Source organism: Euprymna scolopes, chromosome 28 (assembly GCF_053919585.1).
Source record: "Euprymna scolopes isolate OS-2025 chromosome 28, ASM5391958v1, whole genome shotgun sequence".
Lineage (NCBI taxonomy): Eukaryota > Metazoa > Mollusca > Cephalopoda > Sepiida > Sepiolidae > Euprymna > Euprymna scolopes.
In genome coordinates, this window is record NC_136509.1 from 51130648 (window position 1) to 51157934 (window position 27287).

The window sequence follows — 27287 nt, forward strand, 5'->3', positions numbered from 1 at the left end:
TTTAAAAATGTGTTGTCATTGTTTATTAGAATTTATGGTGAAAAGTTAAGTTTTGGAAAATAAGATGAAAAGCAAAATAAAAAAAATAAAAAATCCTGCAAAAAATAAAAATTAAACAATAACACAGAAAACAAAGCAATTAAGTTATTGTATAAAATAAAACCTAAAAAATATGAAAGATTAATTGCATCCACCCAAAGTACCTCTTTATTTTTTGATAAAAAAAAAGAAACCAAGATATAAAGAGATAAATCAAAGCAGCATAGAAGTCAAACATAAGTTGCGTATTTAAGAAATATTAGCAAAACCCACAACCAAAAAGAAAAAAATATATATATATCCATACTTAAATTTATATAGAACAAAAATCGTCATAGCAGATACATTTATTTTTTTCCAGAAATCAGTAGCTAGAGTGTTTGTGTTTTAGCCAGACTCCAAAACCTGAACTATTTATCTTCGATGTTAGATTCCACGTTAGTTGCCATGGCTGAGTCTGGTTGACAAGTATTAGATTGTTTTGTATCACACAACCGCACACAAAAAATTAAAAAAACATACATGGAAATAGTCAGGAATAGGCAATTTAAAGGCTTCAAAATCACATAAAGAGATTTTGGGTTGTTAGAGTCAAGCAATGTAGTTCACTGTGTAAGGTTTTGGCAAAATCCGGATCTAGGCTATATTATTAACTTAATCTGTTTTATTTTTTTTATATTTAGCATATAAGGAAAGAATTTTAGTCTATCGTATTTTATAAAAAAGATTTATCTAGCTTAAAAAAAAAAAGATGCAATAATGACTTATAGCATGTGTCGAAAAATAGTATTTAATAACATGTACACAAAAGATTTAGCACGGTAGCATAACTATATAAGAACAATTAATGTCTACGGTATATTTAATGTATGAAATAAAAGAATTCTTGGCTTATGTACATGTCTCGATGTATCACAGTTGGTTATTATGTTTGTATTTGGTTTATTTTATTTAAAACTATTGCCTCTTGTAGAGAATGACACCATATTTGAAAATTTCTGGAGCGTTTGTTTTTGTAATAAGATTTAGATTCTGGAATGAACAAATTGTCAGCTCTCAACCAAGGAGATTTGGCAGAATGTGAGAAGGGAGAATTTATTATTTTTTAATTTCGAAATAGGAAGATCATAGTATGTCTATGAGTATATGAGCCACTTAAGGGTGAAACACAGTGATCACCACTTATCAAGGCTTCCGGGCCTTGATAAGTGGTGATCACTGTGTAAAAAAAAAAAAAAAAATAAAAAAAAAAAAAAAAAAAAAAAAACCCATCTGTCAAAAGTGCAGAAATCCTCCCAGTGATGAGTGGGGGTGGTAGGAGGACATTCCGAGGGAAAAATAGGAACTACTTCCTTTAAAGATGGTTGCAATTGATGATGTTGCTCCTAAGATGAACTGTAGGATTTTATTATAATGACTAAATGTGTCTAAAAAGGCTTTCTAAAGTTACATAAGATAGTGACTAATACTATAGACATAATAGATCTGTTGTTGCAAACCTATACATTACTTTGGTCTAGAGGGGAATTCCTGCAATCAAAATGTTATATAGGAGATGTAAAGGCAAACCATCCATAAATGTAATAATTTTTTTAAAATAAAAAGTATAATTCTTTATCTGTACATTTTAACTTATGATTAAATTTGAAATGTATAAATAAAGATTTATACTTTTTTAAAAAACTATATTTATGACAGTGTCGTATGTAACAATAATGATGATGGAAAGATTATAAAGAAAGGTTGTTGTTATATTGATTTAATGCATACACAATTATTTGTGAATATAATGAATTGCTGAAGAAATCTGTTTTCTTCCATGATAATTGAGATGACACCCAACAGCCATTAAAAACAAACTTGTTGAAAAAGTTGGTGTCTTAGATTATAAAATATCTCCAAAAAATGTCAGAAATGGAGCCTTTGGACAAGTCTCGTCTCAATGTCTCTCTTGTTAAGAAAAGCAGTTAACCTAATTCTTTGGGGTGGTCGAATTTGTTTGGGCGTCACCTGAAATATACGTCAGATGTTATCAGTTTTTTATATTAGAAAAACAAGATATTCAATTTATTTTTTTTACTTATACACAATGGCATTTGGGAAAACTCTTGATTATTCAAATGAAGCAAGAGGAAGAGGGACTCTCCCATGTGAGTGATGGTGAAAGGTAGAAATCTAATAGAGGGTGAAGGTAATGGGATCCTCCTGTTGAGTGGCGGTCAGAGATAGAGATTTGAGAAAGAAATGGAAAAAATTTTCAGAGCTTAAGAATTTAAAAAAAAAAACTGCACGAGATTTGTTTACTGATTCTCAATATGCCAAAAAGCAAAAATAGCCTCGAAGACACTCTGCTTGACTGTCGAGGGAACCCATACTATTCAGAGAAAAGAAAAACCAATAACTTAAGTCTCACTAGTTTCCAAGCCACTGAATCAGCATTATGAAGAGACAAGCTCCCAGATTTAGGATTGACCATCCAAACTTTACTATTAGAGGCCACAAGTCCCCGAGCATTTGCATTTTGAGCCAGAAACTTATAAATGATCAAGTTTTGTAACTTTCAGTGAATAATTATTATTTTTTTGATACAACAATCCTAGTTATTGACTTGTTACTCTTTTCTTTCGACTTGAAATGACCTTTCTCTACTTTTCAGTGATGCCAACTTGAGAGACCAGGGCTGAACAGGTCATATACTCTATTACAAGCAACATAGACTGACAAGATCTGTCTGACCAGATCCTGGAATCAACCAGGACCCTCGTCAAAGAAACAGCTCAATCCCAATGACCACATGAGACCCAGAGCAGACAAATCTGGTGATATCACTAATGGGACATCATAGGAGAGAAAGGGGTACATATTGCTATAATTGAAATTAACTTTGTATTACAATGCTAATGTTATTTCTAGACAGGAAGTGCATCTCTTCAGAATTCTTTTGTAATATGACAAATTTATTCCACTTTAATAATGCAAATGTATTTTTGTAGCTTAACTTGTTTAGAAAATCTTGATATTTTCAACAGAAAATTATGACAATTTCCTTTTTTTTTTTTGTTCTTCTAATGTTATTTGTTAATTCTATGTAATTCAATTCTTCCAAGGTTTTTAACCTAAAAATTACCATTTTGTCTATTCCAAATAGTATCAAATGGTCATAGCCAAAAAAATAATACAAGATACAACCCAATTAATTTAATTAAAAAATAAATAAATAAAAATAAAAATGCTTTTGCCAACTTAAAATCCATATTCCCAGCAAGCAAAGGAAATATATAAAATTCATTTTGTAATTACCTGCTCAGTTACTAAAAATAAGCAACAAAATTAAACTTTATCGATTGGAAATTAAAAAAACTTAAGATGTATTCCAGTTTGTGCAAATTAATATTTTAAGATTATTATTTGAAACCTTACAGTAATATAAAAACAAAAGTATAATTGTTAAAAAAATAAATAAAAAATACTTGTAAAAACTTTTTTTTTTAAATGATATAGTAAAAAAAAAGTAAAAAACAAACTTTAATACAAGATGACTACCATTGATAGACAACTAAAAAGATAGAGACAGGCAGTGTTTATGTTATAAATGTATTTAATTTCTTCAACAATAAACAGTAAAAAAATGTTTTCTGGTTAATAAACCAGTTTACTGTAGAAAACTATTTTTGTTAATGCCTGAAAAAAAAAAAAAAAAAAAAAAAAAAAATTTACAGTAAATTTGATCTTGGCACAAAGACATACAATAACAAATAATGGTTGAAATAAAAATACATTAGAAAGCCTTATAACAATCAAAAGCTAAAGGGAAAATAACTAATAAAGGAGCAAGAGTTATTGCCCTTATATAAATGAAAAGAGAAAGACTAGAGTTTCTTCAAGGAGAATGGACAAGATGTTGGCTGCGCTAACATGCGCATATCGTGCTGTAAAAATAATGTGTTTCAACCATAATAAATAGTATTTAACCTAAAATGAGCTTGTTTACTTTTTATTCAAATATTTCATGATTCCGACAACCCATTTCTCCGGACACAACAGAAAGAAAGGTTAGTATTTGATTCTTGTTGATAACTGCAGACCCCAACCAGAAAGTATTTGAAAAAAAAAAAAAAAAAGAAAAAAAGAAGAAGCTTATCCAGACCTTCTGTACCTTCAGTGACTAGAATGCCTTCAAAGATCAGTTTGTATTTCTAGCCATGATGACTAAATTGCTGTCATATTTAAGTAATTGACTTTCAAACTAACAAAGTCTCCAGTCTTACACACATCCTATGCTGTCCAGATTTAATCTTCCTCTGAGGTTATCAGAACTAATTCATTTTCAAGGCCAACATGATACATCTATTCTATCGTTTCTCTCCATGCAACTCAGGGTTGGTTGTTTTTGTTTTACAGCATATCAACACTTTTCAGGCTATTTAACAACATTTTTAATAGAATATATTTGTTGTTTTTAAATGGTCAGAGCGGACCTGGGAGCAATGGCAATTAAAGGGTGGCTCTACACTCCCCAAAGCCCGCAAGCTGGGGCCTCACCACTGAATATAGTTTAAGGTCATATCCAGGACCATGCAACCCATGTCCTCAACACCTACTGAACAGGTTTCACGCTCATACATCATCACTATGTCTAATAGTCTCTTTCTTTGATTGACAATGGTAACACTCTGCTGTGAATCCATTGCACAACGAATCATAATTCAACAAGACAATGCTAAACCACACGTACATCCAACAGACCCGGTGTTCAAACAGGAATCGGAGAGATTAGGGCTGAACACTGAACTGGTTAACCAGCCTGCAAACAGTCTGGATCTGAATGTGCTTGACCTAGGTTACTTCAATCCAATCCAATCCATTAAACACCAAAAGGCTCCAAAGAATATTGAATTGAAGCAGTTGAAACCAGCTTTCAAGAATTAGAAAAATCAAAGTTAAACAACATTTTCCTGACATTGCAGGAGATAATGGAACAAATAATTTTGGCTGATGGTGGCAACAATTACAGGCTTCAGCATATGTCAAAAGCACAGCTAGAAAAAAAAGGAAAACTTCCCACTTCAATTTTGATATCAGAAGAATTGAAAAGTAAATTAACACAATTGAATAAATAGTTAGATGTTTTAGCTTTTTACATTATTTTTTTTGTATATTTATTTAAGCATACAATGTAAGAATGTACGTACAATCAATTGTCAATTTAGTTAAGTATAATTATTTGGTTAGCCTGTATTTCCGTTCAAAAGTACTGCCCTATAAAACTTGAAACTTGTATGCACCAAGTATTTCCGAATAAACTGAAAATTTTTGTGCACCAATTATTTCCGACCGGAGGTAGTATCTAATATATAGTACTGATTTTGAAAGTAAAAAAAAAAAAAGAAGACTTGTGTGTCATCAGCTAGAAAACAAAACATCTAGTGCTCCAGCCACATTCTCTACCATTTGAGCTATCAACAGATAGCTAAGAAAGATTTAAAATTAAGCCACTTCAAGCTATGAATGAATTTGCGCATGCACAAAAGTAATAGATGTATGTCGGCAAGTTGAAATGAACATTTTGCATTTCAACTTGCCAACATATTTCTGTACGCTTTATTCATCCATCCAAACAAAAATTTTACTCATTATAAACCATCCTCGGTGTATGATTGTTATTTCCTGTTAATTTCAGTGTTATGTGACCAGTAGTTTAAGAGTTTATCGGTTAAACATCTTCAACATGTTTTATTTATCTAGAAAACACCTTTAGAATAAAGATTAGCCAGGCTACCCAGAGTTGACTGGAGTCATAAAAAAATAAATAAATGTTAATGTTACCTGCCACCCTCCTAGAAGAGAAATTTGTTTTTTTATGAGCGAAAAAAAAATAAAAATTTAGAGACCTTTAGAATGGTACTGAAAGTGCCAAATAAAATTAAGTTTCTCCTTTTCTTTCTTTATAGAGAAATGATAATAGTTAAGAAACAATCCACTAAATCGGGAATTAGCGTCTTTCAGTTTGAAAATAATGTTGACTAATTTTTTGAACTGTATTCATACATGATAACATTAAAAATTGTGTTTAATTCTTAATAATATTCAAAGATACAAATGGCCTTTTGACCCCTAAAGAATGAAACTTAACTAAATTTTAGATATTTTTCCAGGATTAAACTGATTTTTTTAAAAAATCCAATTTCATAGGGGGGTTCCATTGGGTATTCTTGAAGTTTTAGCTAGACATACAGACAACTACCATTTATAAAATAGATGACAGAAAGAATGTGTCTATGTTGCTTATACAAGTTCAAACTATCATAATACACCCTAAACAAGCATCAATACCAACAAAACAAAACGGCCCACAAGTGATTAGACAGTATAGAGTGATAATGGGCTTAAAAAGGTGAAGATAAAGGATGGTCACTCTTAACAATGCACATTTGAAAGCAATTTCAACTTTGACCCATATCAAGATGTGTAAGAAATGTCAAATGTAATTAATGTTGAGAAGGGATAAGGTATCTCTTACAGTACAACACAGGGGATGAAAATTATTTTAAATGGTTACTTTGCAAACACCAAAAAGAAGCAAAATATTCAATAAAAAGAGTGGAGGGGGGGGGACAACGGATAAACAGGTTGTGGCAAATAATTGTTAAGAAAGAGAAAAACCATAAGTTTTTCTATAAATCTTTTTAGTTTGAAATTCTAACTTTAATTCACTTAAAAATGGAGAGAAATAATCCGCATTAGACAAGTTAACATTTGTATAAATTGGTAGGGTCACTTTGGGCAAAATATTGTTTGCACTTCTGAAGCACGTCTTATAGCATTTTGCTGTTTGTTTCTGTTCAGGTATCGCTTGTCAAAGATTGATCCCTCGGCAAACCTAACGGCACATTTCAAGTCATCATATTCATGCTGATGTTTTAGATTGAAAGTTGCTTTTATTTTTATTATAATTTAAGGAAAAGCCTTTTATTTTTATTGAAGCTTACAAATCTAAACTATTAACCATAAAGAAGTTGAGAGAATCGATTAGAGTTTATCTTGGCGTTTATATAATTTTACCTTGATATTAACAAATTGAAATTGCGCAAAAACTTTATGCATCACCTGTTAGATAAAAAAAAAGAGAAAAAAAGAAAAGAAAAAAAAAGAAAAAAGAAAAAAAGAAAAAAAGAAAAAAAAGAAAAAGAAAAAGAAAAAAGAAAGAAAAAAAGAAAAAAGAAAGAAAAAAAGAAAAAAGAGAGAAAAAAAGAGAAAAAAAGAGAAAAAAAGAGAAAAAAAGAGAAAAAAAGAGAAAAAAAGAGAAAAAAAGAGAAAAAAAGAGAAAAAAAGAGAAAAAAAAGAAAAAAAGAAAAAAAAAGAAAAAAAGAAAAAAAAAGAGAAAAAAAAGAAAAAAAAGAAAAAAAAAGAGGAAAAAAAAGAGAAAAAAAAAGAGAAAAAAAAGAGAGAAAAAAGAGAAAAAAAAGAGAAAAAAAAGAGAAAAAAAGAGAAAAAAAGAAAAAAAAAAGAGAAAAAAAAAGAGAAAAAAAAGAGAAAAAAAAGAGAAAAAAAAGAGAAAAAAAAGAGAAAAAAAGAGAAAAAAAAGAGAAAAAAAAAGAAAAGAGCTGTACACCAAGATTTACACAAGTTCAAAATTTGTTTTATAAAATAAAATTTGATTGGTAAACTATTTCTAGCCGATATGATTTTTTGATGACTGTGTGATATTTAAACTCTGAATTATGTCCTTAGCCATTGACCTTAATGTAAGCAGAAAATAGCACACAAGATATTTTGCCATTAAAATGTGTTTTTCTCTTGTTAAAAAGTACTTGATGAATTGATATAATTTTTAGTGTACCGTCTTTTTAAAACCTAATATGCAAGTTTTATGCCATTTTGTTTATTTTTATAAGTTTTGGATTTGGAAGCAAAACTTTTTTTTTTTTTTTTTTTTTTTTTAATTACCAGAATTCAATTTTACTGATTAATGTGAAATTTTGTTACAAAATTGCAATTTTTATTATTAGAAAAAAAAAAAAAAAAAAAAAAAAAAAAGAAAAGAAAGGGCATTTCTTCTGCTTTCCTTTATATGAAATAGTTCATGCGATTCAAATGCAATTTAGATAATGGTGTTTCAAATCAGGAGGGTGGGAGGTGATATATGGAAACTCTGTTGAGAGGAAGATTCCGAAACGGTATATATGTTCTTCTGATGACCCAACATTATCTGGAGGCCAGAATGAAATACCTCACAAGTGAAAATAGCTGATAAATATGAATATATACAAGTCTACAAAAGTTAAGCTATTTCATATAAACAATATTTTCTGTTGATCGCTTGCTTTATAGCAATAAATAAAATAAGTTTCTATTACTGTTCTGGTAGCTAATACCATTCCATATAACACAGATAATAGCACATATTAATTGAATAAATTATTTATTTGGAATTATTTGGTTATTTACTAAAATTTCATTGTCCTAGATGTGAACAAAGCACATCTCTAATATTGTCAAAGAATGTTGAGAGTGTCTTTGTATCACTCAGCAAGATCTTTGTTAACTGCTCTTTCCAATCATCTTTATAAAACGGTACACTTTTTTACACTTTAACTTGCTCGCAGTCATTTTCTCTTTTTTTTTTGATAAAAATCATTCTTCAAGTGATTTACAATTTTCTCACTTCACTTTTCCATTTGCACACCAGCCGATGCTTTATTCCCAGTTATATATTAGTGGTGAATGCTCTGACGAACTGCAATCACTTGTGCCCCCACGACGTGAGCACCCTCGACAAACCCGACAGGCTGCTAAATCCCACCCCCACACTGTAGAGATCCCTAGATGTAAAAGATCTTTTTACTCCAATAGTTTCTTCCCCAGAACCGCTAGACTCTGGAATTCCATTCCAGGTCCCTGCTTCCCCAACAGTACTGACGTGCAGAAGTTCAAGTGTAACGTGAACCGACACCTTGCTGCCCAAATCCCTACATAGTACCCCAGTAGTTGTTGCCCCTGATAGTAGCCCCTTACACCAAAGTGGCAATTTGCCTTGTTTGGGGTGAAAATGTAATAAAAAAAAATAAAAAATAAAAAAAATAAAAAAAAATATGTAATTGGTTCTAAAGTCATTCAAAATAAAACAGATAATCTTTTGGAATCTCACGTTAAATTATTTACGATTCGTTTACAACTAAGCATTCATGATTATCTTAATGTTTTATCCAGCACCCACACACTCTTCACGACACTAATATCAAGACGTCTTCTTGTGAATGTAACCAGAGTTTTACTTTCAACAGTGATTCACGTTGAACAAATCACATCGCTAAAATTATCAAGAAAGTCGAGAGTATCTTGTCATCACGCAACAAGACCTTTGTTAGTCACTCTCCGGCCAACGATTAAAAGTTTTGGGGTGACCACAATTAGAATTTGCATCCTCCGTCTGGAACTAGTATCTTGCACAGAACATTGAGCACATAGAAACTGTTCAATGATCTGTGCTTATTGAAGCTGCAACATCTTGTAATGGACATGATAAACAGGCACTAACTTATTATGAAGTGTTTTGCCACCAACAAGTGAGCATCATTTTTATCTGTGTGTGTCTAATACATGTGACCTTATCTAAGTCAGAAAGCAACACGCCCACCATGATAAACACGTTCGTAATTGCTGAAGAGTGAATCAAATTGTTAGTATCAGTTACTCTATCATCCTATCGTCTATAACTAAGCATTCATAACATAATATAATGCATTAGAAGCATTGATGATTATCTAATGTTTTTCCGCATCTATATACTCTCTTCACAACACTAATATTAAGACGCCTTCTTTTGAACGTAACCACGGTTTTATCCTCAGCAACAATTCACGTTGAACAAATCACATCGCTAAAATTATCAAGAAAGACAAGGGTATCTTGTCATCACTTAACAAAACCTTTTTTTAGCCATTTTCCAGCCAGCTATTAAAAGCTTTGGTGCGACCACAATTAGAATTTGCATCCTCAGTCTGAAATTAGTACCTTGCTCAGAACATTGATCACCTGGTAACTGTTCAGAAATGTGCAACCAAGTAAATAACCTCCATCAGACACCTGCCATACTCTGAATTCCGTTTTCCTTAACGCGGACATTTTCCCAACTGACTTTGTAAACACCCATAAAATTATTAACCATCTCACCAACAACAATCTAGTATGCGTTTTTTCTTGTCCCCACCCCCCGATGTATGTAACACACATGGATATGCCTACAAAATTAGAAAACAGTACAGTTCCACTGATTTTCAGATTCTTTTCATGTTCAGAATTGCTGAAGCATGGAACAAACTTTCCGTATCAGGTCACTGTGACATTTAAAACACTCATGCTTCTCGAAATTTGCCCAAACTACACCTCTATACATATGTATATGCACTTTGGATGTACCTGAGCAGTGTACACAATGATTCCATAATTATTATTATTATATACCTCTCTCCCTCAAAGTCAATATTTCTGTTTGTTTAAAATATTTAAAAAAATAACATTCAATTTATATACACAACTTTATTTTATAAAGGTAACACCAATCATTTTCTTCTGTAAATACTTTTCCCTTTTTTCTTTTTTTTTAAATATAAAAAAAAAAAAAATTAAAAAAAAAAAGGTGTGCCTAAAAAAGAATATTTTCTTAAAACTCGTTTTTTTTTTTTTTTCCTTCTTTTTTACAAAATAATTATTTTATTTAAAAAGGCAAGAGAAAAACACTCACCGTTCTGGTTAGAATTGATTTGCATATTGCTCTCAGCCATGGTGTTGGCTGGGAACTGGCCAGGGCCAAATTTAAGATCCAAGGTTTGGTTAGAGGCAGTAATGTTAGTCTGGGAAGCATGCAGTGCCGCCTGGGCATCAGTTTGCACTGACCGTGTTGGTGTTCTAGAACTAAGGGGCATTTTAGGAACAGTAGGGGCCTCTTTTGGGAGGGGCGTGTCGGACTTGTTTAAGATCAGAGGTGAGTTTCCTGTGGTGTTCTTGTTCGAATCTGAGAGGGACATCTTCTCTACACCTAAAAATTGAAAGGAAATCAATGAATGGCACGGAAAAATTGATTGGGCCAGTAGCGGGTGCTGGACAGTGTGGATAACAAGTTTGAACATAAAGTGTTTTTTTGTGCTTAAACAAAACCAACAATTAAAAAAAAAAAAAAGTCTGAGAAAAATAAAATTAAAATAACAAAAATAATACTATAAAAAGCCTTATTTAAAATAATTTGACAGTGTTAATAGTCTAAAAAATGTGGAAGGCAAATTGTAATTAAACTTTTAATAGTGATATACAACTTGTACTATAAATAACTGCAAGGAGAGACGATTAATTCAGCTAATGTATGTATATGAGTGTGCAAATGAATATGGATGAAGATATGTGCATGTTAACATACCTATTTTGTTAGTAAGAAATTGTACAAGTCTATGAACTTGTGTACATATACATTCATTGAGTGGTGTGTGTGTGTGTGCTTCACTGAACATTGTGTTTCATAATTTATGAAAATCTTTCATTGCGTTTGTGAAGGTCCTTAGACGAAATTAGCTTTTAATAACGTACCCACATGTATCAGGTAAGGATGAAAGATACTGGAGAGTTCAGTCAACAGTGTGAATATTACTGGGGGCTTTGGTTGAATCGTAACATACATATATGTTCTCTAAGAGGAGAACAGGAAAATAGAAAAATGCTGATTGAAGATTCTGTCCAATCAAAAGTTGCTGCTACTTTTGAACATCATAAAAAAAAAAACGATTGATGATTCAGATATGAATTCCAAAATTGAGCAGAATTAAGACAGCAGATTTGTACATATAAAAGAGTTGCTATAAAAAAATAAGTTTGATTTATAATAACATTTACTGCAGTTTCAGAGTTTATCCAATATGCAGAAGTGTTTTAATATATTGCTGAACAGTGTTATAGATTTGAATAGTTTGTATTCAAATGTATAAAACCTGCTAAAAAATATATTCAAGCATTTCTAAATCTCTTTATGTAGAAGTCAATTTTCATATGTTATAGAAAAACATTTGAATAATTTTCAAGTTTAGTTAAATTTTTCAAGTATTTTGAAAACACCATTGAAATTTTCCTTTGATTCTATCAGGGATCCCTAAAGACAATTATTAGTTAGGCCCATGAATATATTAGAATGTAAAGAAACATTTTTTTAAATAGATTTTCTTCATTACATAAAACAAAGAATTCCTTGTTCAACACTGTATTAAAAATGTTTTTTTTATTACTTGACCTTATATTGGAAGTGTTATTTTTTTTTCAAGAAAAAATTGTAAACACATATTTTCATTTATTTTAAGATAACTTCTAATTAGTAATATATCTTCACATGAAAGACAGAGCAGCAAAAAAATTAAACACATTAAGAAATAAAAATTAAATAAGAGATTGACCGATTTTGTTCAGATCAATGAACATCTCCAGAAAAAGTGAAGATTTGAAATTTAAAAAAAAAAAAAAAACAGTGAAACTAAATACTTTTGGCACACATGTAATTGAGAAAAATGTGGAACAAAAGACATTTAGGAAAAAAGAAAAAAGGAAAATGAAAACATGGATAAATGACAATAAAAATAAGTACTTAATCAGGATTGGAGTAGATAATGCAATGGCAAGATATTGGATTGTCTGAGTGCAAGTTTTGGTAGATGTTTGGTTAAGGAATAAAAGCTAAGTCTAAAGTTTACATTAGATGAGAGAAGGACGAAGGTATACTTTTTTGCTTTGTCAATTTCTAATCTACACTTTTTCTGAAGATGCTTATTAATCTGAGAGAAACCAGCCAATCGCTTGTTTAATTTTCAGTTTTTTCATGTGTTTAATTGTTTCTTTTTTTTTTGTCATTCATCCACTCAGATATGTGTATGTATAAAAACATGATATACATTGACGGCCCTTTCATCATTATTACGATGCAACCAGTACATATGTCAAATTGAAACCACAAATATTGTAGTCCAATATTTTTCCCACCTGAACATTACTGGAATTTCTAAATATGAACACTTAGCTTTTTCATCTATATTTCTACACTAGTTGATGTGGAAAGCCTTATTTAGAGTGCTCAATTTATTAATAACAAAGTGCTTATATGTATTTTTAGTTAAGGAAAGAAAGTGTGTGTACCATGTTAAAATGATTTATTATGCAAAAATTTATTAAAAAAAACAAAAAAAAAAAACAACTCTTCAAAATAAAGGTCACTGTCTATGACCTTTAAGAGTCAACATTACTTTAATCTGACTTATGGGATTCAGAGTTTGTATTTGGCAGTCAAACAGAAGACTTAATTGAAGAAGGCAGTAGAATGTATAGGCCATAATAACAAAAAATAATGAGTTGAGGGTTCTTGGTTAAAGAGTTGGGTTTTGAGAACAACAAAATAAAAAGATTTTAAATTTAATAAGATTGATGGAGGAGAATAAATAAGCATAAGAATTCATTTTGAAGTAAATATTTACTAGATTTGCACTTTATAATCAGTTTTCGCAAACTGAGTAGGCAAAGGAATTTCAGAACGTGTGCAAGGTTAGAGAGCATTTTATGCAAACCAGTATGAACCTTAGGAATCCCCTCAGCAGGAAGTTAAGATAAATTCAAGAAGCAGGACCCACCTCTTCTCCTCCAAATGAGAAAAGAGGATGAAATCCACCAGTTGATAGATTCTGTGATCAAGAAAAAATAGCAAAGTAATTGATGGACTCCCCCGCCCGCCCAGATAGAAGCAAGAATACATGTGCATAAACAAAAGTTTGCAGCACTTCTTGCAAATTATAACATAAATAGCCTTGCTACACATATTCCAACTATTTTTCCCATTAATAACATTACCAATGGACATAAGCACCCTTGATAGAGAGTCAGGTTTTTCTGTTATTTAATGTTGAATCAAATCATTTTAGTAAAAGTATATTTTTTTTTAAAGTTTCAAATACTTCAAATATTTTTTCATAGTGTTTGGTTTGGCTATTTTACAGCATATCAATCTTTTTTCAGGTTATTTAATGATTTTACAATCGATCCTTTTTCAGAATCTGGTAATTTTGGAAAGAAGTTTTGTTTCAAATTCTTTATATCTTCATCTAATTATTCCTAGAGTTGCATTTTGTTGTTTTGTTTTATGGCATATCAACCCTTTTCGGGCTATTTAATGGAAAATCCAATACTTTTGGATAGAAGTTTTTATGCTTTAAGTTGTTTATATTTTCAAATATTTATTCATAGTGTTTGGTTTGGTTGTTTTATAGAGAAAAATTGTTTTTACAGAACATGATTGAATTTTGCAAATGGAAAGAAAAAACAAAAACAATGTTTGTGGCATTTAAGTTAGGAAGTCCATATCTTCAGACAGTCTGATTTGGCAGCATCAGAGGTTATTTAAGGCCGAATTCAGTCAAATATTTATTGAAGGTGTAAATTTCTCAATTTATTGCATGAGTCATTTTCAAATATTAACTTGTATTTATTTACTTTGATAATGTTTGTATTGGTAACGTTACACAGGAACCAACACATTTGTATGCCTTGGTCACAAAGCAAAGAATAGAAAAGAACTTCAATTCACTGGTTTTGTTTTTCCTCATTTGCTCCTTGCCACTGTGGCGTCCCTCACCCTCACATGATTGTACTCTCGAACGTCATTCATGCCTCTGTGATCTCTAATGTTATCTTCGTCTCTAACATGATCTCCTTTTTAAAGTCTTTATTTTTTCTTACCGGTCATGTCATTTAGCATGCATTTGTATATATGCATCCGCGCTATGTTACAATATGATTTTAAATCATTAATATTTTTAAATAGTTATTAAACATGTAAAACCATGTGCATACTATAGGCCGCTTTATAACCCAACTGACAATGATTGAGGATCTATCGACACGTACAAAATTAAGTCAACCATATTTGAAAATAAAGAATATTCTGATCAATACCAGAGGATAAGGTGCACTGAATAATAAATAAATGAAAATGCATATTTTTGTTGTGGAAATAAATATTAACCAGAATTAAAGTGAGAACTTCCAAAATATATGTTCAGTGTTGAAAGCAATTATAATGTAGACACATCGGTTTCTACAGTATCACCAAAGTTAAGCTACATTGAGCCTGGTCAAAACTTAGATGGGAAATCATTTGAGGATACAGCTGTTCTACATAAAAACCCAATCATAGTGGCCTTGCAACCCCAGGGCTGGTCACAAATCTAACTACAATGAAGAATCTTGAACCATTCATTATTTGTGTTGAATGAATACTGGCCAGTGACGACAGATTTCAGATTGAAAACAACTATCAACTCACATCTCCCTTCCTCCTAAAGTGCAAAAGAAAGAAACAAAATCTTTTAAGCTTAAAAAAAAAAAAAAAAAAAAAAAAAAAAAAACTGCCAAACATTAAGCAGAAGATGAAACTACGCAATATTAACATTGCAGACGATTCAAGGTTTGACACAAAAAGCAACCAAAGATATAAAATATATTAAGTGAAAAAAAAAAAAAAAAAAAAAAAAAAATGATCACTTCAACAAGTTTTTTTAATGCAACTATTGTCATTTTACAAGCAAAGGTGACCAGGAGTAAAAAGAATAAAAAAAAGTGAAAGGGAAAAATAATATGGTTCTATGCTAGAACAGTGTCACAGCCAAAAAATACTATTTTGTTTTAACAGCCAAAAAGCACGATAATACAGTCATAGTTGTAAGTTTTAAATTTTTCAGTTACCATGACAATTGAAACAAGATTATTGCCATGGGACAAAACATATTCAGATGTGTTGGCAGATAGAGTAAAAAGTGGATCTGGAGTTTACTTTCAGCAGCCTAATAACTCTGATTTTCTTCTTTTTTTTTTTGTCCTTTAGTCCTCATATTCCACGAGCAATGTTTCTGACAAAGGAGGAAGAATTACTGTTTTCCAGGTTGGAATCTATTCATTTATTATTGGACAGTTGACTTTTAGTGGTTTCATGTTTTGTCTGGAGCAATTTCCATATTTTTTTTTTTTTTTTAATAAATAAAAGATGCAAGTGTGCTCCTAAAGAAATATAGTATATTTACACGACATTCTCTGAATGAACTTTAAAAATACAAGAACTTAAAACAATATTTAGAGAAGAAAGATTAGAAGGGAGACAATTCCTTTGATAATTATTGTTGACTCAACAAATCCATCTATATGCATGTTGGTTTTGATTGAAAAAATGCAAAACTTCAATTGTAGCACATGTTCAAACACAAGAAAATACTTTGAGAATTATCAAATTTACAAAAAAAAAAAAAAAAAAATTATTTGCTAATTACTCAATAGAAAAAATTATTTTTAAGCTGTTTGTTTATTGTTATAAATTTTCTAAGATGTTAATGTTGATATTTGCTTAATTTATAAAAACTTTGTGTGCAAATTCTAAAAGAAAAAAAAAGAAAGAAAAAAAAAAGACCTTTCTACACTCCTTTACAGAGTGAAAAAAAAAACCCAAAAAACAGTACTACATCCCCTTTGCTAAAACACTCGATATTATGAGGTGAAGATCAAAAGTAAGTGGAGTAATCCTGGGAAAGGATCGGTACCCTCCCTTACATCTGTGTAGTAGTCAATAGAAAGGAAGCTTCCCAGTTTCCTTTGAATATGGTTCACTAGTTTACTTTAATTTAGAAAACAATGATTCTACATAAAATAACATGATTAGAAAAATATGTGCCCCGGAACATGCATATATTTTTTTACTATTCAATTCTTCACATTATTCAGAAAATAAAAATGAAAATATTAAGTAATACGTTTGATAACTGTGACATACTTTTGGTTACAGACATTCAGACACAAAATGTATATTTTTTTAAATTCATTTGATTGATTTTTTATAAAAAAGTTAGAGAATATTATTTGCAAGTGTTCAACAGCTTCCTAAAAAATAAAAAGCAACAAAAAAATCTAGTTCAACCGAATAATTGCTCTGAATCAATGATTTATTGCACGAGTAGATCAAATCGGGAGTCAAGATAAGTTTAAGATTAAAATATAGTTGAGATAATAGAAAATTATAAAAGAAATAACAATAGTTTCTCAAAGTTAAGTTTTCTTTTGTTTCATCTACCAGAAGTCCTTGATTGATGATCTCTGGGTGAATGACCTTCCACAGAGGGATATGAAATGTTGATATTTTCCTTACAGGCATTGTAGTTATTGGAATAAAAAAGAGGAGACATTGTCAAATCCCCTTCTAAAAACAAGAATGGTTACTTTGATAGGGATGGAGGAAAGAATAGGAGAACCCCTTGGTTCGAAGAAGTTAAATTTAAAGTGATTTATTAATTTCTCTTTATTCAAATATGAATGGCATTATTGGGAAGGAGAAATGGGGTGAAAATCAAATGGAAGGAGGAATTGGTCAGGGAGGGTGCAAGAGAGTGAAAAAGGGAGAAAAACATCTTCAGCAATTGTAGATAATCAAAATCATCCATTTAGAATGAGCACTAATTGGTATTTCTTCAAAAGAAATACCAATTTACCTTCACCACCAAGCTCTTGTTACCCTAAGTAGATGTTTTCTAGCAATTTTATAGCATTCTCTGAAAATTCTTATAAATAAGGATTCATGAGACAAAATGATTATCAGCCAAAAGATGAGGAACACTATGGGATTACTAACATTGACCAATGGTATGAACTGCATTTGATTACTTATGGGATGGCACAGGACAAGAATTTGTTGACGTTGAATGTGAAGATGACCAAGTTGTAATCAGCAGGAAAGCATTCCAACTGTAACACATTCCAGAAGTCAGAAGCCATTATAATGAAGCACTGTCTATGGAAATTCCACCTGACATTAGACATATGAAGGAAGAAAAGTAAATGTTTTTCTGTTTTGGTTAATGTCTTGCAAAAAGGAACCAAAGATTGAAACTCAAACACATTTCATGGAAATAAAGGTAGAGTAGAGAGACTAGAAACATCTCTTCTATGTGAAAGGAGCTGTAGAGCAGAGAAGAGATCACCCCCCCCCCACTAGATTTTGTAGTCAATTTTATACTTTATCAAAACAGGAAAGAGTGCTCAGTTTGGCGCCTCCCCAGATGTGGAATCAGTATTTCATCTTAGAACATATCTGGCTGTTTTTTTTTCTTTTTCTTTTTTTACAAAGGGGTTACCCTTTATTAAGACCTGGAGGCCACTCGAGGATAAGGATTAATGTGTGTATTGAAGTCATTGGGATAGTAGTTGTTGTGGAAATTTGGTATAATTAGACTATTTGCACAGATGGTTCGATAAGAACTTATTTACGTTGGACTTAAGACGACAATATTGTAGTCAGCTGGAAAGTAGACCAGTGGAATACAGTTCCACAGATGGATAGTTTTAGCTTTGTTGATGGAATCGATGTTTAGGTTAAGGCACCGATAGAGAGTGGGGGAATTTATTTTATTAACCTATTTGTGCTTACAGCTGGATTTTTTCAATATGCTAACAGGCAAAGAAGCAGTGTTTTGTTTTTTTGCACATCTGTCTATGACTGTTTAAGATTGTTAATATATGTGTGATTGGGATAATATGGACAGTTTGCTAAGAAGTGAAGTCTAGTAAAAAAAAAAAAATGATTATTGAGATATAAAAGGTTTATAATATCTTATTTTCTATTTGAACTTTATTCATCATGTAACTGACCAATCAGAATAATTTATTTCACTTTAGTAGCTTGCTGTCACATTCAGCTACTTTTTTTTTTTTTTTTCATTTAATATGTAAGTGTGATTGGGATAATAAATATTATCATAAAACCTGAAGAGCCTTAGAATTATAAGATTAGTGATTTTGCTTTACAGCATATCAACCCTTATTTTGGATGGATTATTTAACGTAAATTCACACAAGAATTTATTGATTGAAATAAACACCATCAGAATAAACACACTTTTGCTAACACAAAACAAGTGTATTTATGACAGTAATGTAAAAATCTTGCGTTCAGGTGGCAATGAACTCACTGAAGGCACTTTTGATATTGCTTAAGCTTTTGAAGCATTTCTCACACAGAAAGTTGTTGAGATATTTGAAAAAATAGTAGTCATAGATGAGAGATCTGAAAAGTATGGTGAATGAGGCAGAGTTTCATAGCCCAATTTATTCAACTTTAGTAACGTGCAGTCAGGCATTGTCATGGAGGAAAATTGGGCCTTTCCTTTTGACTGACACAGAGTGTTGGTCAAATTTTTTATGCATTTAATCCATTTGTTGACAATACTTCTTCTCTGCCATAATGGTTTTGCCTGCATTCAAAAAACTAATGGATGAGACCAGTCATAGACCACCAAACAGTCAGCATGACCTTTTGGAGCAACTCTAGCTTTGGGAAGTGTCGACGCTTTAATCCCAGCAAGAACAAAAATGTATGAACAAGCAGAAGACTATTATAGATAGAAAAGGACACCGTTACGAATAGATAATAAAGATGACCCAACAGAGTTCACCAGTTTTATAGTGATGATTACTTGAAATTTGGATTTTGCTGGACTAGAGATACACTGATTCCTTCTGTGCTGTGCAAACGCTGTAAAATGAAAAAATGGTTCGAAGTAAGAAAAGAAACCTTACTAAATAATCATCCTAGCCTTCAAACTAAAAATGTTGATTATTCCCAACAGTTGTTAAAATTAAATGCAACACAAAGTCAACTATTTAAGAAAACAATAACTGTGTTCGAAAAAACTCAATTAGCTTCATATGAGGTGGTTGCAGAATCAGTGATTCTTCCAGTATGCAAAAAGATGGTGAAAATTATGTTTGGTTGAACAAGAAATTAGAAAGAACCTCTTTTCAAACAATAAAATTCAAAGAAGGATTCTTGACGTGTCTGATAATATTGAGGAGAGTGTAATTTCCAAATTTCAAAATAGTCTGTTTTCTCTCCAAATCAATGAATCCAATGGCATCGTTAATCATGTACATTTAATTGCATTTATATGTGTCATTGATGAAGATGATATAATCAATTTCTATGCTGCAAAGAGTTACATACAACTACAAAAGGTCAAAATATTTTAACACGACACAATCACAAATATGGCTTATCATGGGATTTATGCATGGGACGGAGCACCATCAATGGTTGGTTCTGTTAAAGGTTTCGCATCTTTAGTTGAAAAACCGAATCCTAACATCGTGCGAACTTGTTTTTTTTTTAAAGAGAAGTTTTAGTTTCCAAAATAACACAAAATGACCTAAAGGACGTGTTGAATCAAGTGATTGAATTGGCAAATTTAATTAAAAAATCGGCCATGAAGTCCAGAATTTTTTAGTTTCTGTGCAAGGATATGAATTCTCAATATGTTTGTTTACTACTGCACACAGAAGTAAACGATGGTTGTCGAAAGAAAAGGTGCTAACTCGTGTAAATGAGCTTCAGCAAGAACTCTATTTTTTTATCTTTTTTTTTTTGGATAATGAAAAACTTGATAGAAAAATGAATTGTGGATGTCCAAAAGAGAGTACTTGTGAAATATTTAGGCATGTCAATAGTCTGAACAGCAATATGCAAGGCAGAAATGAAAACATTTTTGGGGCAACAGATAAATTAGTTACTTTTAAGAAGAAAATTGCAATATGGAAGAATAGAATGAAGTTAGATGATTTGGATATGCTTCCATCAGTTCACAAAACCTGAATTACCAAGAGGATTCCCATTATTAGTGAGCATTTGACATGTTTAGAAAATAAAATTTTCCCTCAATCAACAACGAAGAATTTGATTGGATTCACAATCCTTTCCTAGATTTATCGATTATCAATCTTTCCAATTTTGTGTTATGTGAAAAGGAAGAATTAGCAAGCCTTTCCAGTGATCGTGGATTAAAATTGAAGTATGCACAATTGCCATTAGATGTCTTGAATTTCTGTTGTGGAAGAGTATCCAACTCTAAGTAAAAAAAAAAAGTAATTATCAAAGTATTGCTGCAGTTCTCAACTTGATACCTATGCGAACTGGGATTTTCTTACCTAAACAACATTAAAAATATATATATAAATATATATGAAAGACTAAAAACATTGAAGAGTTAAGAGTATGTCTCTCACATTCGCCCACATATGTCAACAATAGCAAAGAAGCACCAGGTACAACTGTCCCACGGACATTTACCATTATTATTCTATATCAGGTACTGAATAAAGGATATGTTTTATGAATAAAATTTTCCTTATATGGTCATCTTTATTTTTATTATTGAATAGTAAAAAGTATTCAATTTTTGTGATAGGTGTGCCGTGAAAATTTTAAGAGATCAATAGTGTGCCGCCATGTAAAAAAGGTTGGGAACCACTGTGTTAAAGACTGGGGAAATAAAACTAGAAAATGTCAAGTTGCGAAGGATAAAACAATTACAGATCAAAAGAACTGAACAAGGAGGATAAACTCTTCAAGTCAAATATACTTTTTGAGTGAAATGTAAAGTTATTAGCTTGCACCCAAGAAGAGGACTTTGACCTACAAAACAAATGTCTGGGCAGGCTTGTCAGCATTTCCCAGTAGAGGTGTCTCTAGTTATTAGCAATAAACTAAGCCATTCTCAAAGAAAGAAGGTATAGCCTGGGAGGATGGACCTCCCAAAACTGCATAGAACTATAATAGCCTAGATCAAATGGTCCAGACTGTGGGACTGATTGTCAAGGATATATCTTCAACTTTGTATAAAAAGTGCTACCACGGGTAAAGATGAAAATCTGATTGGTTGTTTTTGTCATGTGACAAGACCTAGGATTTTAAGAGCGAGAGAAAAAGAGATGGTTATTATTTTATGTTAGTCGAAATATAAGTTTTCCTCTGGATAGGCAGGAGCGCTTAGTCTCTCTCTGTAATAACCAGATGTAACTGCAAAACAAACAATTTATTTTGGGAGCTCAATCAGTCACTAAATTATGATTGTTCAAAGTTTATTGGAAAGTAGAAAATGTACTCTCATGTGCTATTGGTCCAAAAGCCAATTTTCACAGTGTATAACTAAAACTGCAAGTGGAAAAATCCTTACAAATGCGATAAATAAAAAATTAATCATAACAGACGCAATAATTAAATCTAAAAATGTCATCACTTCTATTAAAACTAGTGCAAAAATACTGAAGTGCATTTTTTTTTTCATATAAAATATATTTTCACAGATAACACAATCTTTTTAATGTAGGCAATGATATCTTTAAGATTAAAGTAAATTGTTCTTTTAATAGTAAATTAAAAACAAAAGTAAATGGGACTCACATTTTAACAATGTAAAAAACAGAAAGAGGAAAAACAGAAAGAGGAAAAACAGAAAGAGGAAAAACAGAAAGAGGAAAAACAGAAAGAGGAAAAACAGAAAGAGGAAAAACAGAAAGAGGAAAAACAGAAAGAGGAAAAACAGAAAGAGGAAAAACAGAAAAGGAAAAACAGAAAAATTGAAAATTAAAAAAGAATAAAGGAGAAAACAAGGAAAAAAGAAAAAATGACCATTAAATCTTTATTTTATATTTTTGTTCAAGCTTTCAGCTTATTATTACTACAAATGCTGACAAGATTAAATTTTTATTAAAATCTGGAAGACTTTCTACTCTGGGTTTTCTTGGAAATGGCTGTTTGGTAGTAAAAGCACTAAAGGAGGAAAACAAGCAAAATTATATAGATATACCAATAACAAAGCTATAACAGTAAAAAAGAAAATAAAGAAAGCTCTTACTCAAAAAGCCAGAGCAGAAAAGAAAAAAAGCAATAGGAAATGAAAAATGACAATTTCTGCAGATTTAAAAAATAAGACAAAAAAAGCACCAAGACCAATTTTAGATTGGAAAAAAAATTATGCCAGCAGTATGAAGGCTTAAAAGACGATGAAAGAAAGAGGCTTGATCAGTGGTAAAATAAAATATAAGATCTGTTTTCCAATGTTATTGAAACACAAAAGCTTTAAAAACAAGTGTTAATTTGGCTTTTTCTTTATAAAGGTAGACAGTGATGATAGTGAATGTTGATTGTATAGCTGACACAACCTAACCTCCTAACCTCATCATAAAATAAATGGTTTCACTTCCTCTAAAATGTCATTTCTCTGAAAAATCAGCTAGTTGAATTCAAAAATATCTTAAATCAGATTTGTTTTTTTTTTTATTTTGTATAATTTTAAAATCACATGAGTTAATTGGTGTAATTAGTATTTATTTACTAGGCTCTACATACTCGTTTTTATGGATTTTTAAAAAATAATTTTGTTTGAGAATTTAAGCTCTTTTACTGTTTTTTTTTTTTTTTTTTTTTTTTTTTTAACTACATGAAGCTAAAAAAAAAACAAAATGTGAAAATACGTTCATATTCTAAAAATTAGCAATTTTATTCTGAAAAGAACATGGAAAATATTCAATCATAATGCACCAGTAAGTCTTTAAACAAGAACAAGAAATGGTCAACCATTTTCTATCTTGTATCGGTAAAAATATAAAGACAAAACCACCATGTTGAAAATAGTATATCCTTTTTAATTAAATTATATTAAACATTTTTTTTTCTCCAAAAAACATTAAATATAATAATTCAGTAATAGATTTGTTTAAAATATTGCCAAGCAGCATTTCTTTTAAGAATACCTTAAAACCCCAAAAGTTAATATTAATTTTTATTAAATTGTAAATTAATATTTGTCATTTGAATTGATTGATGTAATTTTAAAATGAGACAAGATTTAAAAAAAAAAAAAAAAAAAAAAAAAAAATTATATATATATACAAGCTATTTTTCTTTGAATTCAGCCAATTGATATTTTGTATAAACAACACAGAGATAGGGATGAGGAAGTGTTTCACTTTAAAATTAAGTGAAGATAGTTTTCCAACATTCACTGTTAAATATTTAAAATGTTTATTTTTTACATTATTAGTACAATTTATTATTAGATCACACCTCTTGGCAATCATCCCATCATGAAAAAATAAAGTGACTTTTTTTTTAAATTTAAATGACCCAATTTTTAGCATGAGTACTCTTAAAACCTTAGTGCATTTCAAAATACTTTATATTTTAATTTAAAAATTTTACTTCGAAAATAACATTATGGGCTTACAACCATGTTCTTTTCACCTTTATTAGACTACAACCGTGCAATAAAAAAAAGTGTTTCCTATCGACATTTTATTATAATTTAAGTCTCTTTGGATATCTCATTTTCTTCCTTTCTTATCAATCAATTAAACCTTTCAAAAAATTAAGAAATCGCACAGAACATTTACGAGGGACGTGCAATAAATAATGCCCCTGACCCACTTCCAGTTGTCTGATCTAGCTGAAATTTTGCATGTGCAATGATTTATATCTCTACATGTTATGTGGCAAATTACAACTCTGAACTATTGTGGTTTCTGTTTTACAGGTGTTTGAACGGAGTCAGGTGTAAAATGGAGCCTGTTGAATGTCGAACAGTGATTCGGTTTTTGTATTTGAAAGGACACACACCACAGGAGACATTTGATGAAATGAAAGAAACATATGGTGATAATGCCCCATCATATGACCTTGTAAAACGCTTGCATCGTGAATTCAAACATGGACAGAAGTCTGTGGAAACAGCTCCCACACCTGGTTGCCCCCCCCCTTCTGCCATTGATGAGGCATCTGTCCGTCAAGTTGAGGCTGCCATTTTGGAAGATTGGCGCATTACTATTCACCAAATAGCCCAAGATGTCAAGATTAGTACAGGGTCTGTGGAAACTATTATTCATAACCATTTGCATATGCATAAGGTGTCTGCCAGATGGATTCCCAGGTTGCTCACACCATTCCAGAAATGAGAATGCATTAAGTGCTCAAGGATGAATTTGAAGATGTGCCAAGAAGATGAGTCAAAGTTTTTCAAAAGACTGATTACACAGAATGAAATCTGGGTCCATCACTATGATCCAGAGACCAAAGCCCAGTCAATGCAGTGGAAGCACTTGGACTCACCACCTCCAAAGAAGGCAAGGGTGCAGCACTCCGCTGACAAGGTCATGCTCACAGTCTTCTGGGACCAGAACGGCATAGTGATGACAGATTTCCTGGCAAAGGGTACCACAATTACAGGAGCCTATTATGCTTCACTTAATATAAGAGAAGCTATTAAAATCAAGAGGTGGGGCAAGATCAGCAAAGGTAACCTACTCCTGAAGGACAACGCTCCGGTCCACAACTCGCATGTCGCCAAATCAGAAGCACGAACGTGTAGTTATGAAATCCTCCCCATCCTCCCTACTCCCATGACCTTGCACCCTCTGACTTTCACCTCTTCCCAGCCATGAAGTTGTTTTTGAAAGGAAAGTGTTTCCCAGATGATGCAGCCTTGATTTCTGAAGTCACGTCGTGGTTGGAGGACCAACCTGGGGTGTTCTACAAAAATGGTCTCCAGAGCTGCATCAAACGATGGGAGAAATGCATAACTCTGAGTGGTTCCTATGTAGAGAAAGACTAATAATTGTGCCAAGTTTCATTGCTCTAGTGCTATGGGAAGTGGGTCAGGGGCATTACTTATTGCACGCCCCTCGTACCTTATTAGTAAAATTTATTATTAAACTAAAACAGAGTTCATCAATGTTTGTTTTGCCAAGCCCCCCCCCCTCTCTCCCACATAGATAATCATAGAATATATACTAAAATATACAGCTTCCAGTTTTTAAATTGGAATTTAACAAATGGTGTCCAATCATATTTTAGGTTGAATGTTTCTTATTCTTTGCGGGGGGGGGGGGGATAATTTGTTTTCACCATTTTTTTTTTATGTTAACACAAGAAAATCAAACTAGTTTTTATAATTGAAAACAATAAGCATTTATTTTTATCTTTGTTTGATTTTTGCTTTATTTTGGATAATTCATATACCATTATCCTCCACAATTCTTGTTAAAATTCAATAATTCAATTTTATTTTTATAACAACTGCTGGTGTCACCCAGTATTGCCATTAATTACAATTTGTATTGTTCCTATTTACAATGCCTCCCCATGGGACAGAGTTAGACACCAGGGTCGTTTTCTAACGTGGAGAAAAAGAACAAAAATAAAAATTGTCTCAGTCGTGAAGGATTTCTCCTCCACTGACAGAACAAGAAATTGAAGTGCAACATCTGAAGAACAGATACTACACTTTGATTAATTTGCATTGTTTTGCTTTTTTTTCTTTACAGAAGTTTGTTTTCAAGGGAAGTAACTCTGTATAGATGAATACAAAATTACATCCTTTTTTTTTCAGATAGTGATTATTTGAAAGAAAACGGTTTTCTTTGGACAAAGTATTTTTTGAAAGAATTAAATCAAATCATATTTTATTCTTAAAAACATGCTGAAATGATTCCTACAAAATAAAACCCATGAACCAGAATTAAATATAAAATTTGTAAGAAGCTATTGATGACGAAGACCAACTTTATATATAATAATATTAAAATACAATAATTTTTAAATAACTTTTTGTATTTGTTTTTCGTGATCATTTTTTAATTTAAAAAAAATAGAGAAACTTTGACAATTAAGCTCTTAAAGGACCATAACATGAAAACGTGAACATTCTTTTGTCTTTTGGTACTGTTGTAGTCTAATAAAGTGTGACTAGAAATTTATAATTCTATTATGTTGTAAAAAAATTGAATTACGATATAAGCTACTTGTTTGTTCTCAAAATGAACAGACTAAGAGTTTATGACTATAGGAGAATGCACATAGAAAAAAAAAATCAGACTATTTCAAATATAATATACAGCACTTATTTTTCATGAAGGGGTAATTGTAAAGAAATACCTTAATTTGCAGTATACTTACTTTTTATGGCTAATTTCCTTTAAGAAATAGATTGTTTTTAATCAATTAGAAACAGAAGGATCAGATAAACAAGCAAAATGATCAAGACTCAAATAGAAGAACTGAACTTACTTAATCCCTAGATTATAAAATAAAGTAAATTTGTATGAATGAACAGCTTGATTCTGTCCTCATTCTTTCTAGAATCAGGTACTTTGAACGTGGGTCTAAGGAAAAGTTGCTAGTATGTATAAGTGAAATTGGTGCTTTGGTGTAATTTGACACATTCAATCTGTTTTGTTCTCCATTTCACCACTGCCATTCCCTCTTAAAACTCAAATCGTCTTCTCAAAAAAATAATATATATATATATATATATATATATATAAAGTGAAATTGTGTGTGTGTGTGTGTGTGTGTGTGTGTGTGTGTG

The 27287-nt window shown here is 31.2% G+C and overlaps 2 protein-coding genes across 12 annotated transcripts in view; one reads left to right on the forward strand and one right to left on the reverse strand.

Moving 5' to 3' along the window:
* The window catches only part of LOC145249613 (fatty-acid amide hydrolase 2-A-like), a 139205-nt gene extending 135993 nt beyond the window's left edge, over nt 1–3212 (forward strand). Inside the window, exon 9 of the mRNA XM_080111338.1 lies at nt 2696–3212. Within this exon, the coding sequence (XP_079967464.1) occupies nt 2696–2709 (14 nt within the window). The 3' untranslated portion in view covers nt 2710–3212. The remainder of the gene's footprint in view (nt 1–2695) is intronic.
* The window catches only part of LOC145249611 (uncharacterized), a 205653-nt gene that overhangs the window by 33331 nt on the left and 145035 nt on the right, over nt 1–27287 (reverse strand). For 5 of the 11 annotated variants that reach the window (XM_080111333.1, XM_080111326.1, XM_080111328.1 and 2 more), the window contains exon 7: nt 10784–11077. The exons of the other annotated variants lie outside the window; for them this stretch is intronic. In XM_080111333.1, coding sequence (XP_079967459.1) covers nt 10784–11077 — 294 coding nt within the window. The remainder of the gene's footprint in view (nt 1–10783; nt 11078–27287) is intronic. 11 annotated transcript variants of the gene reach the window in all.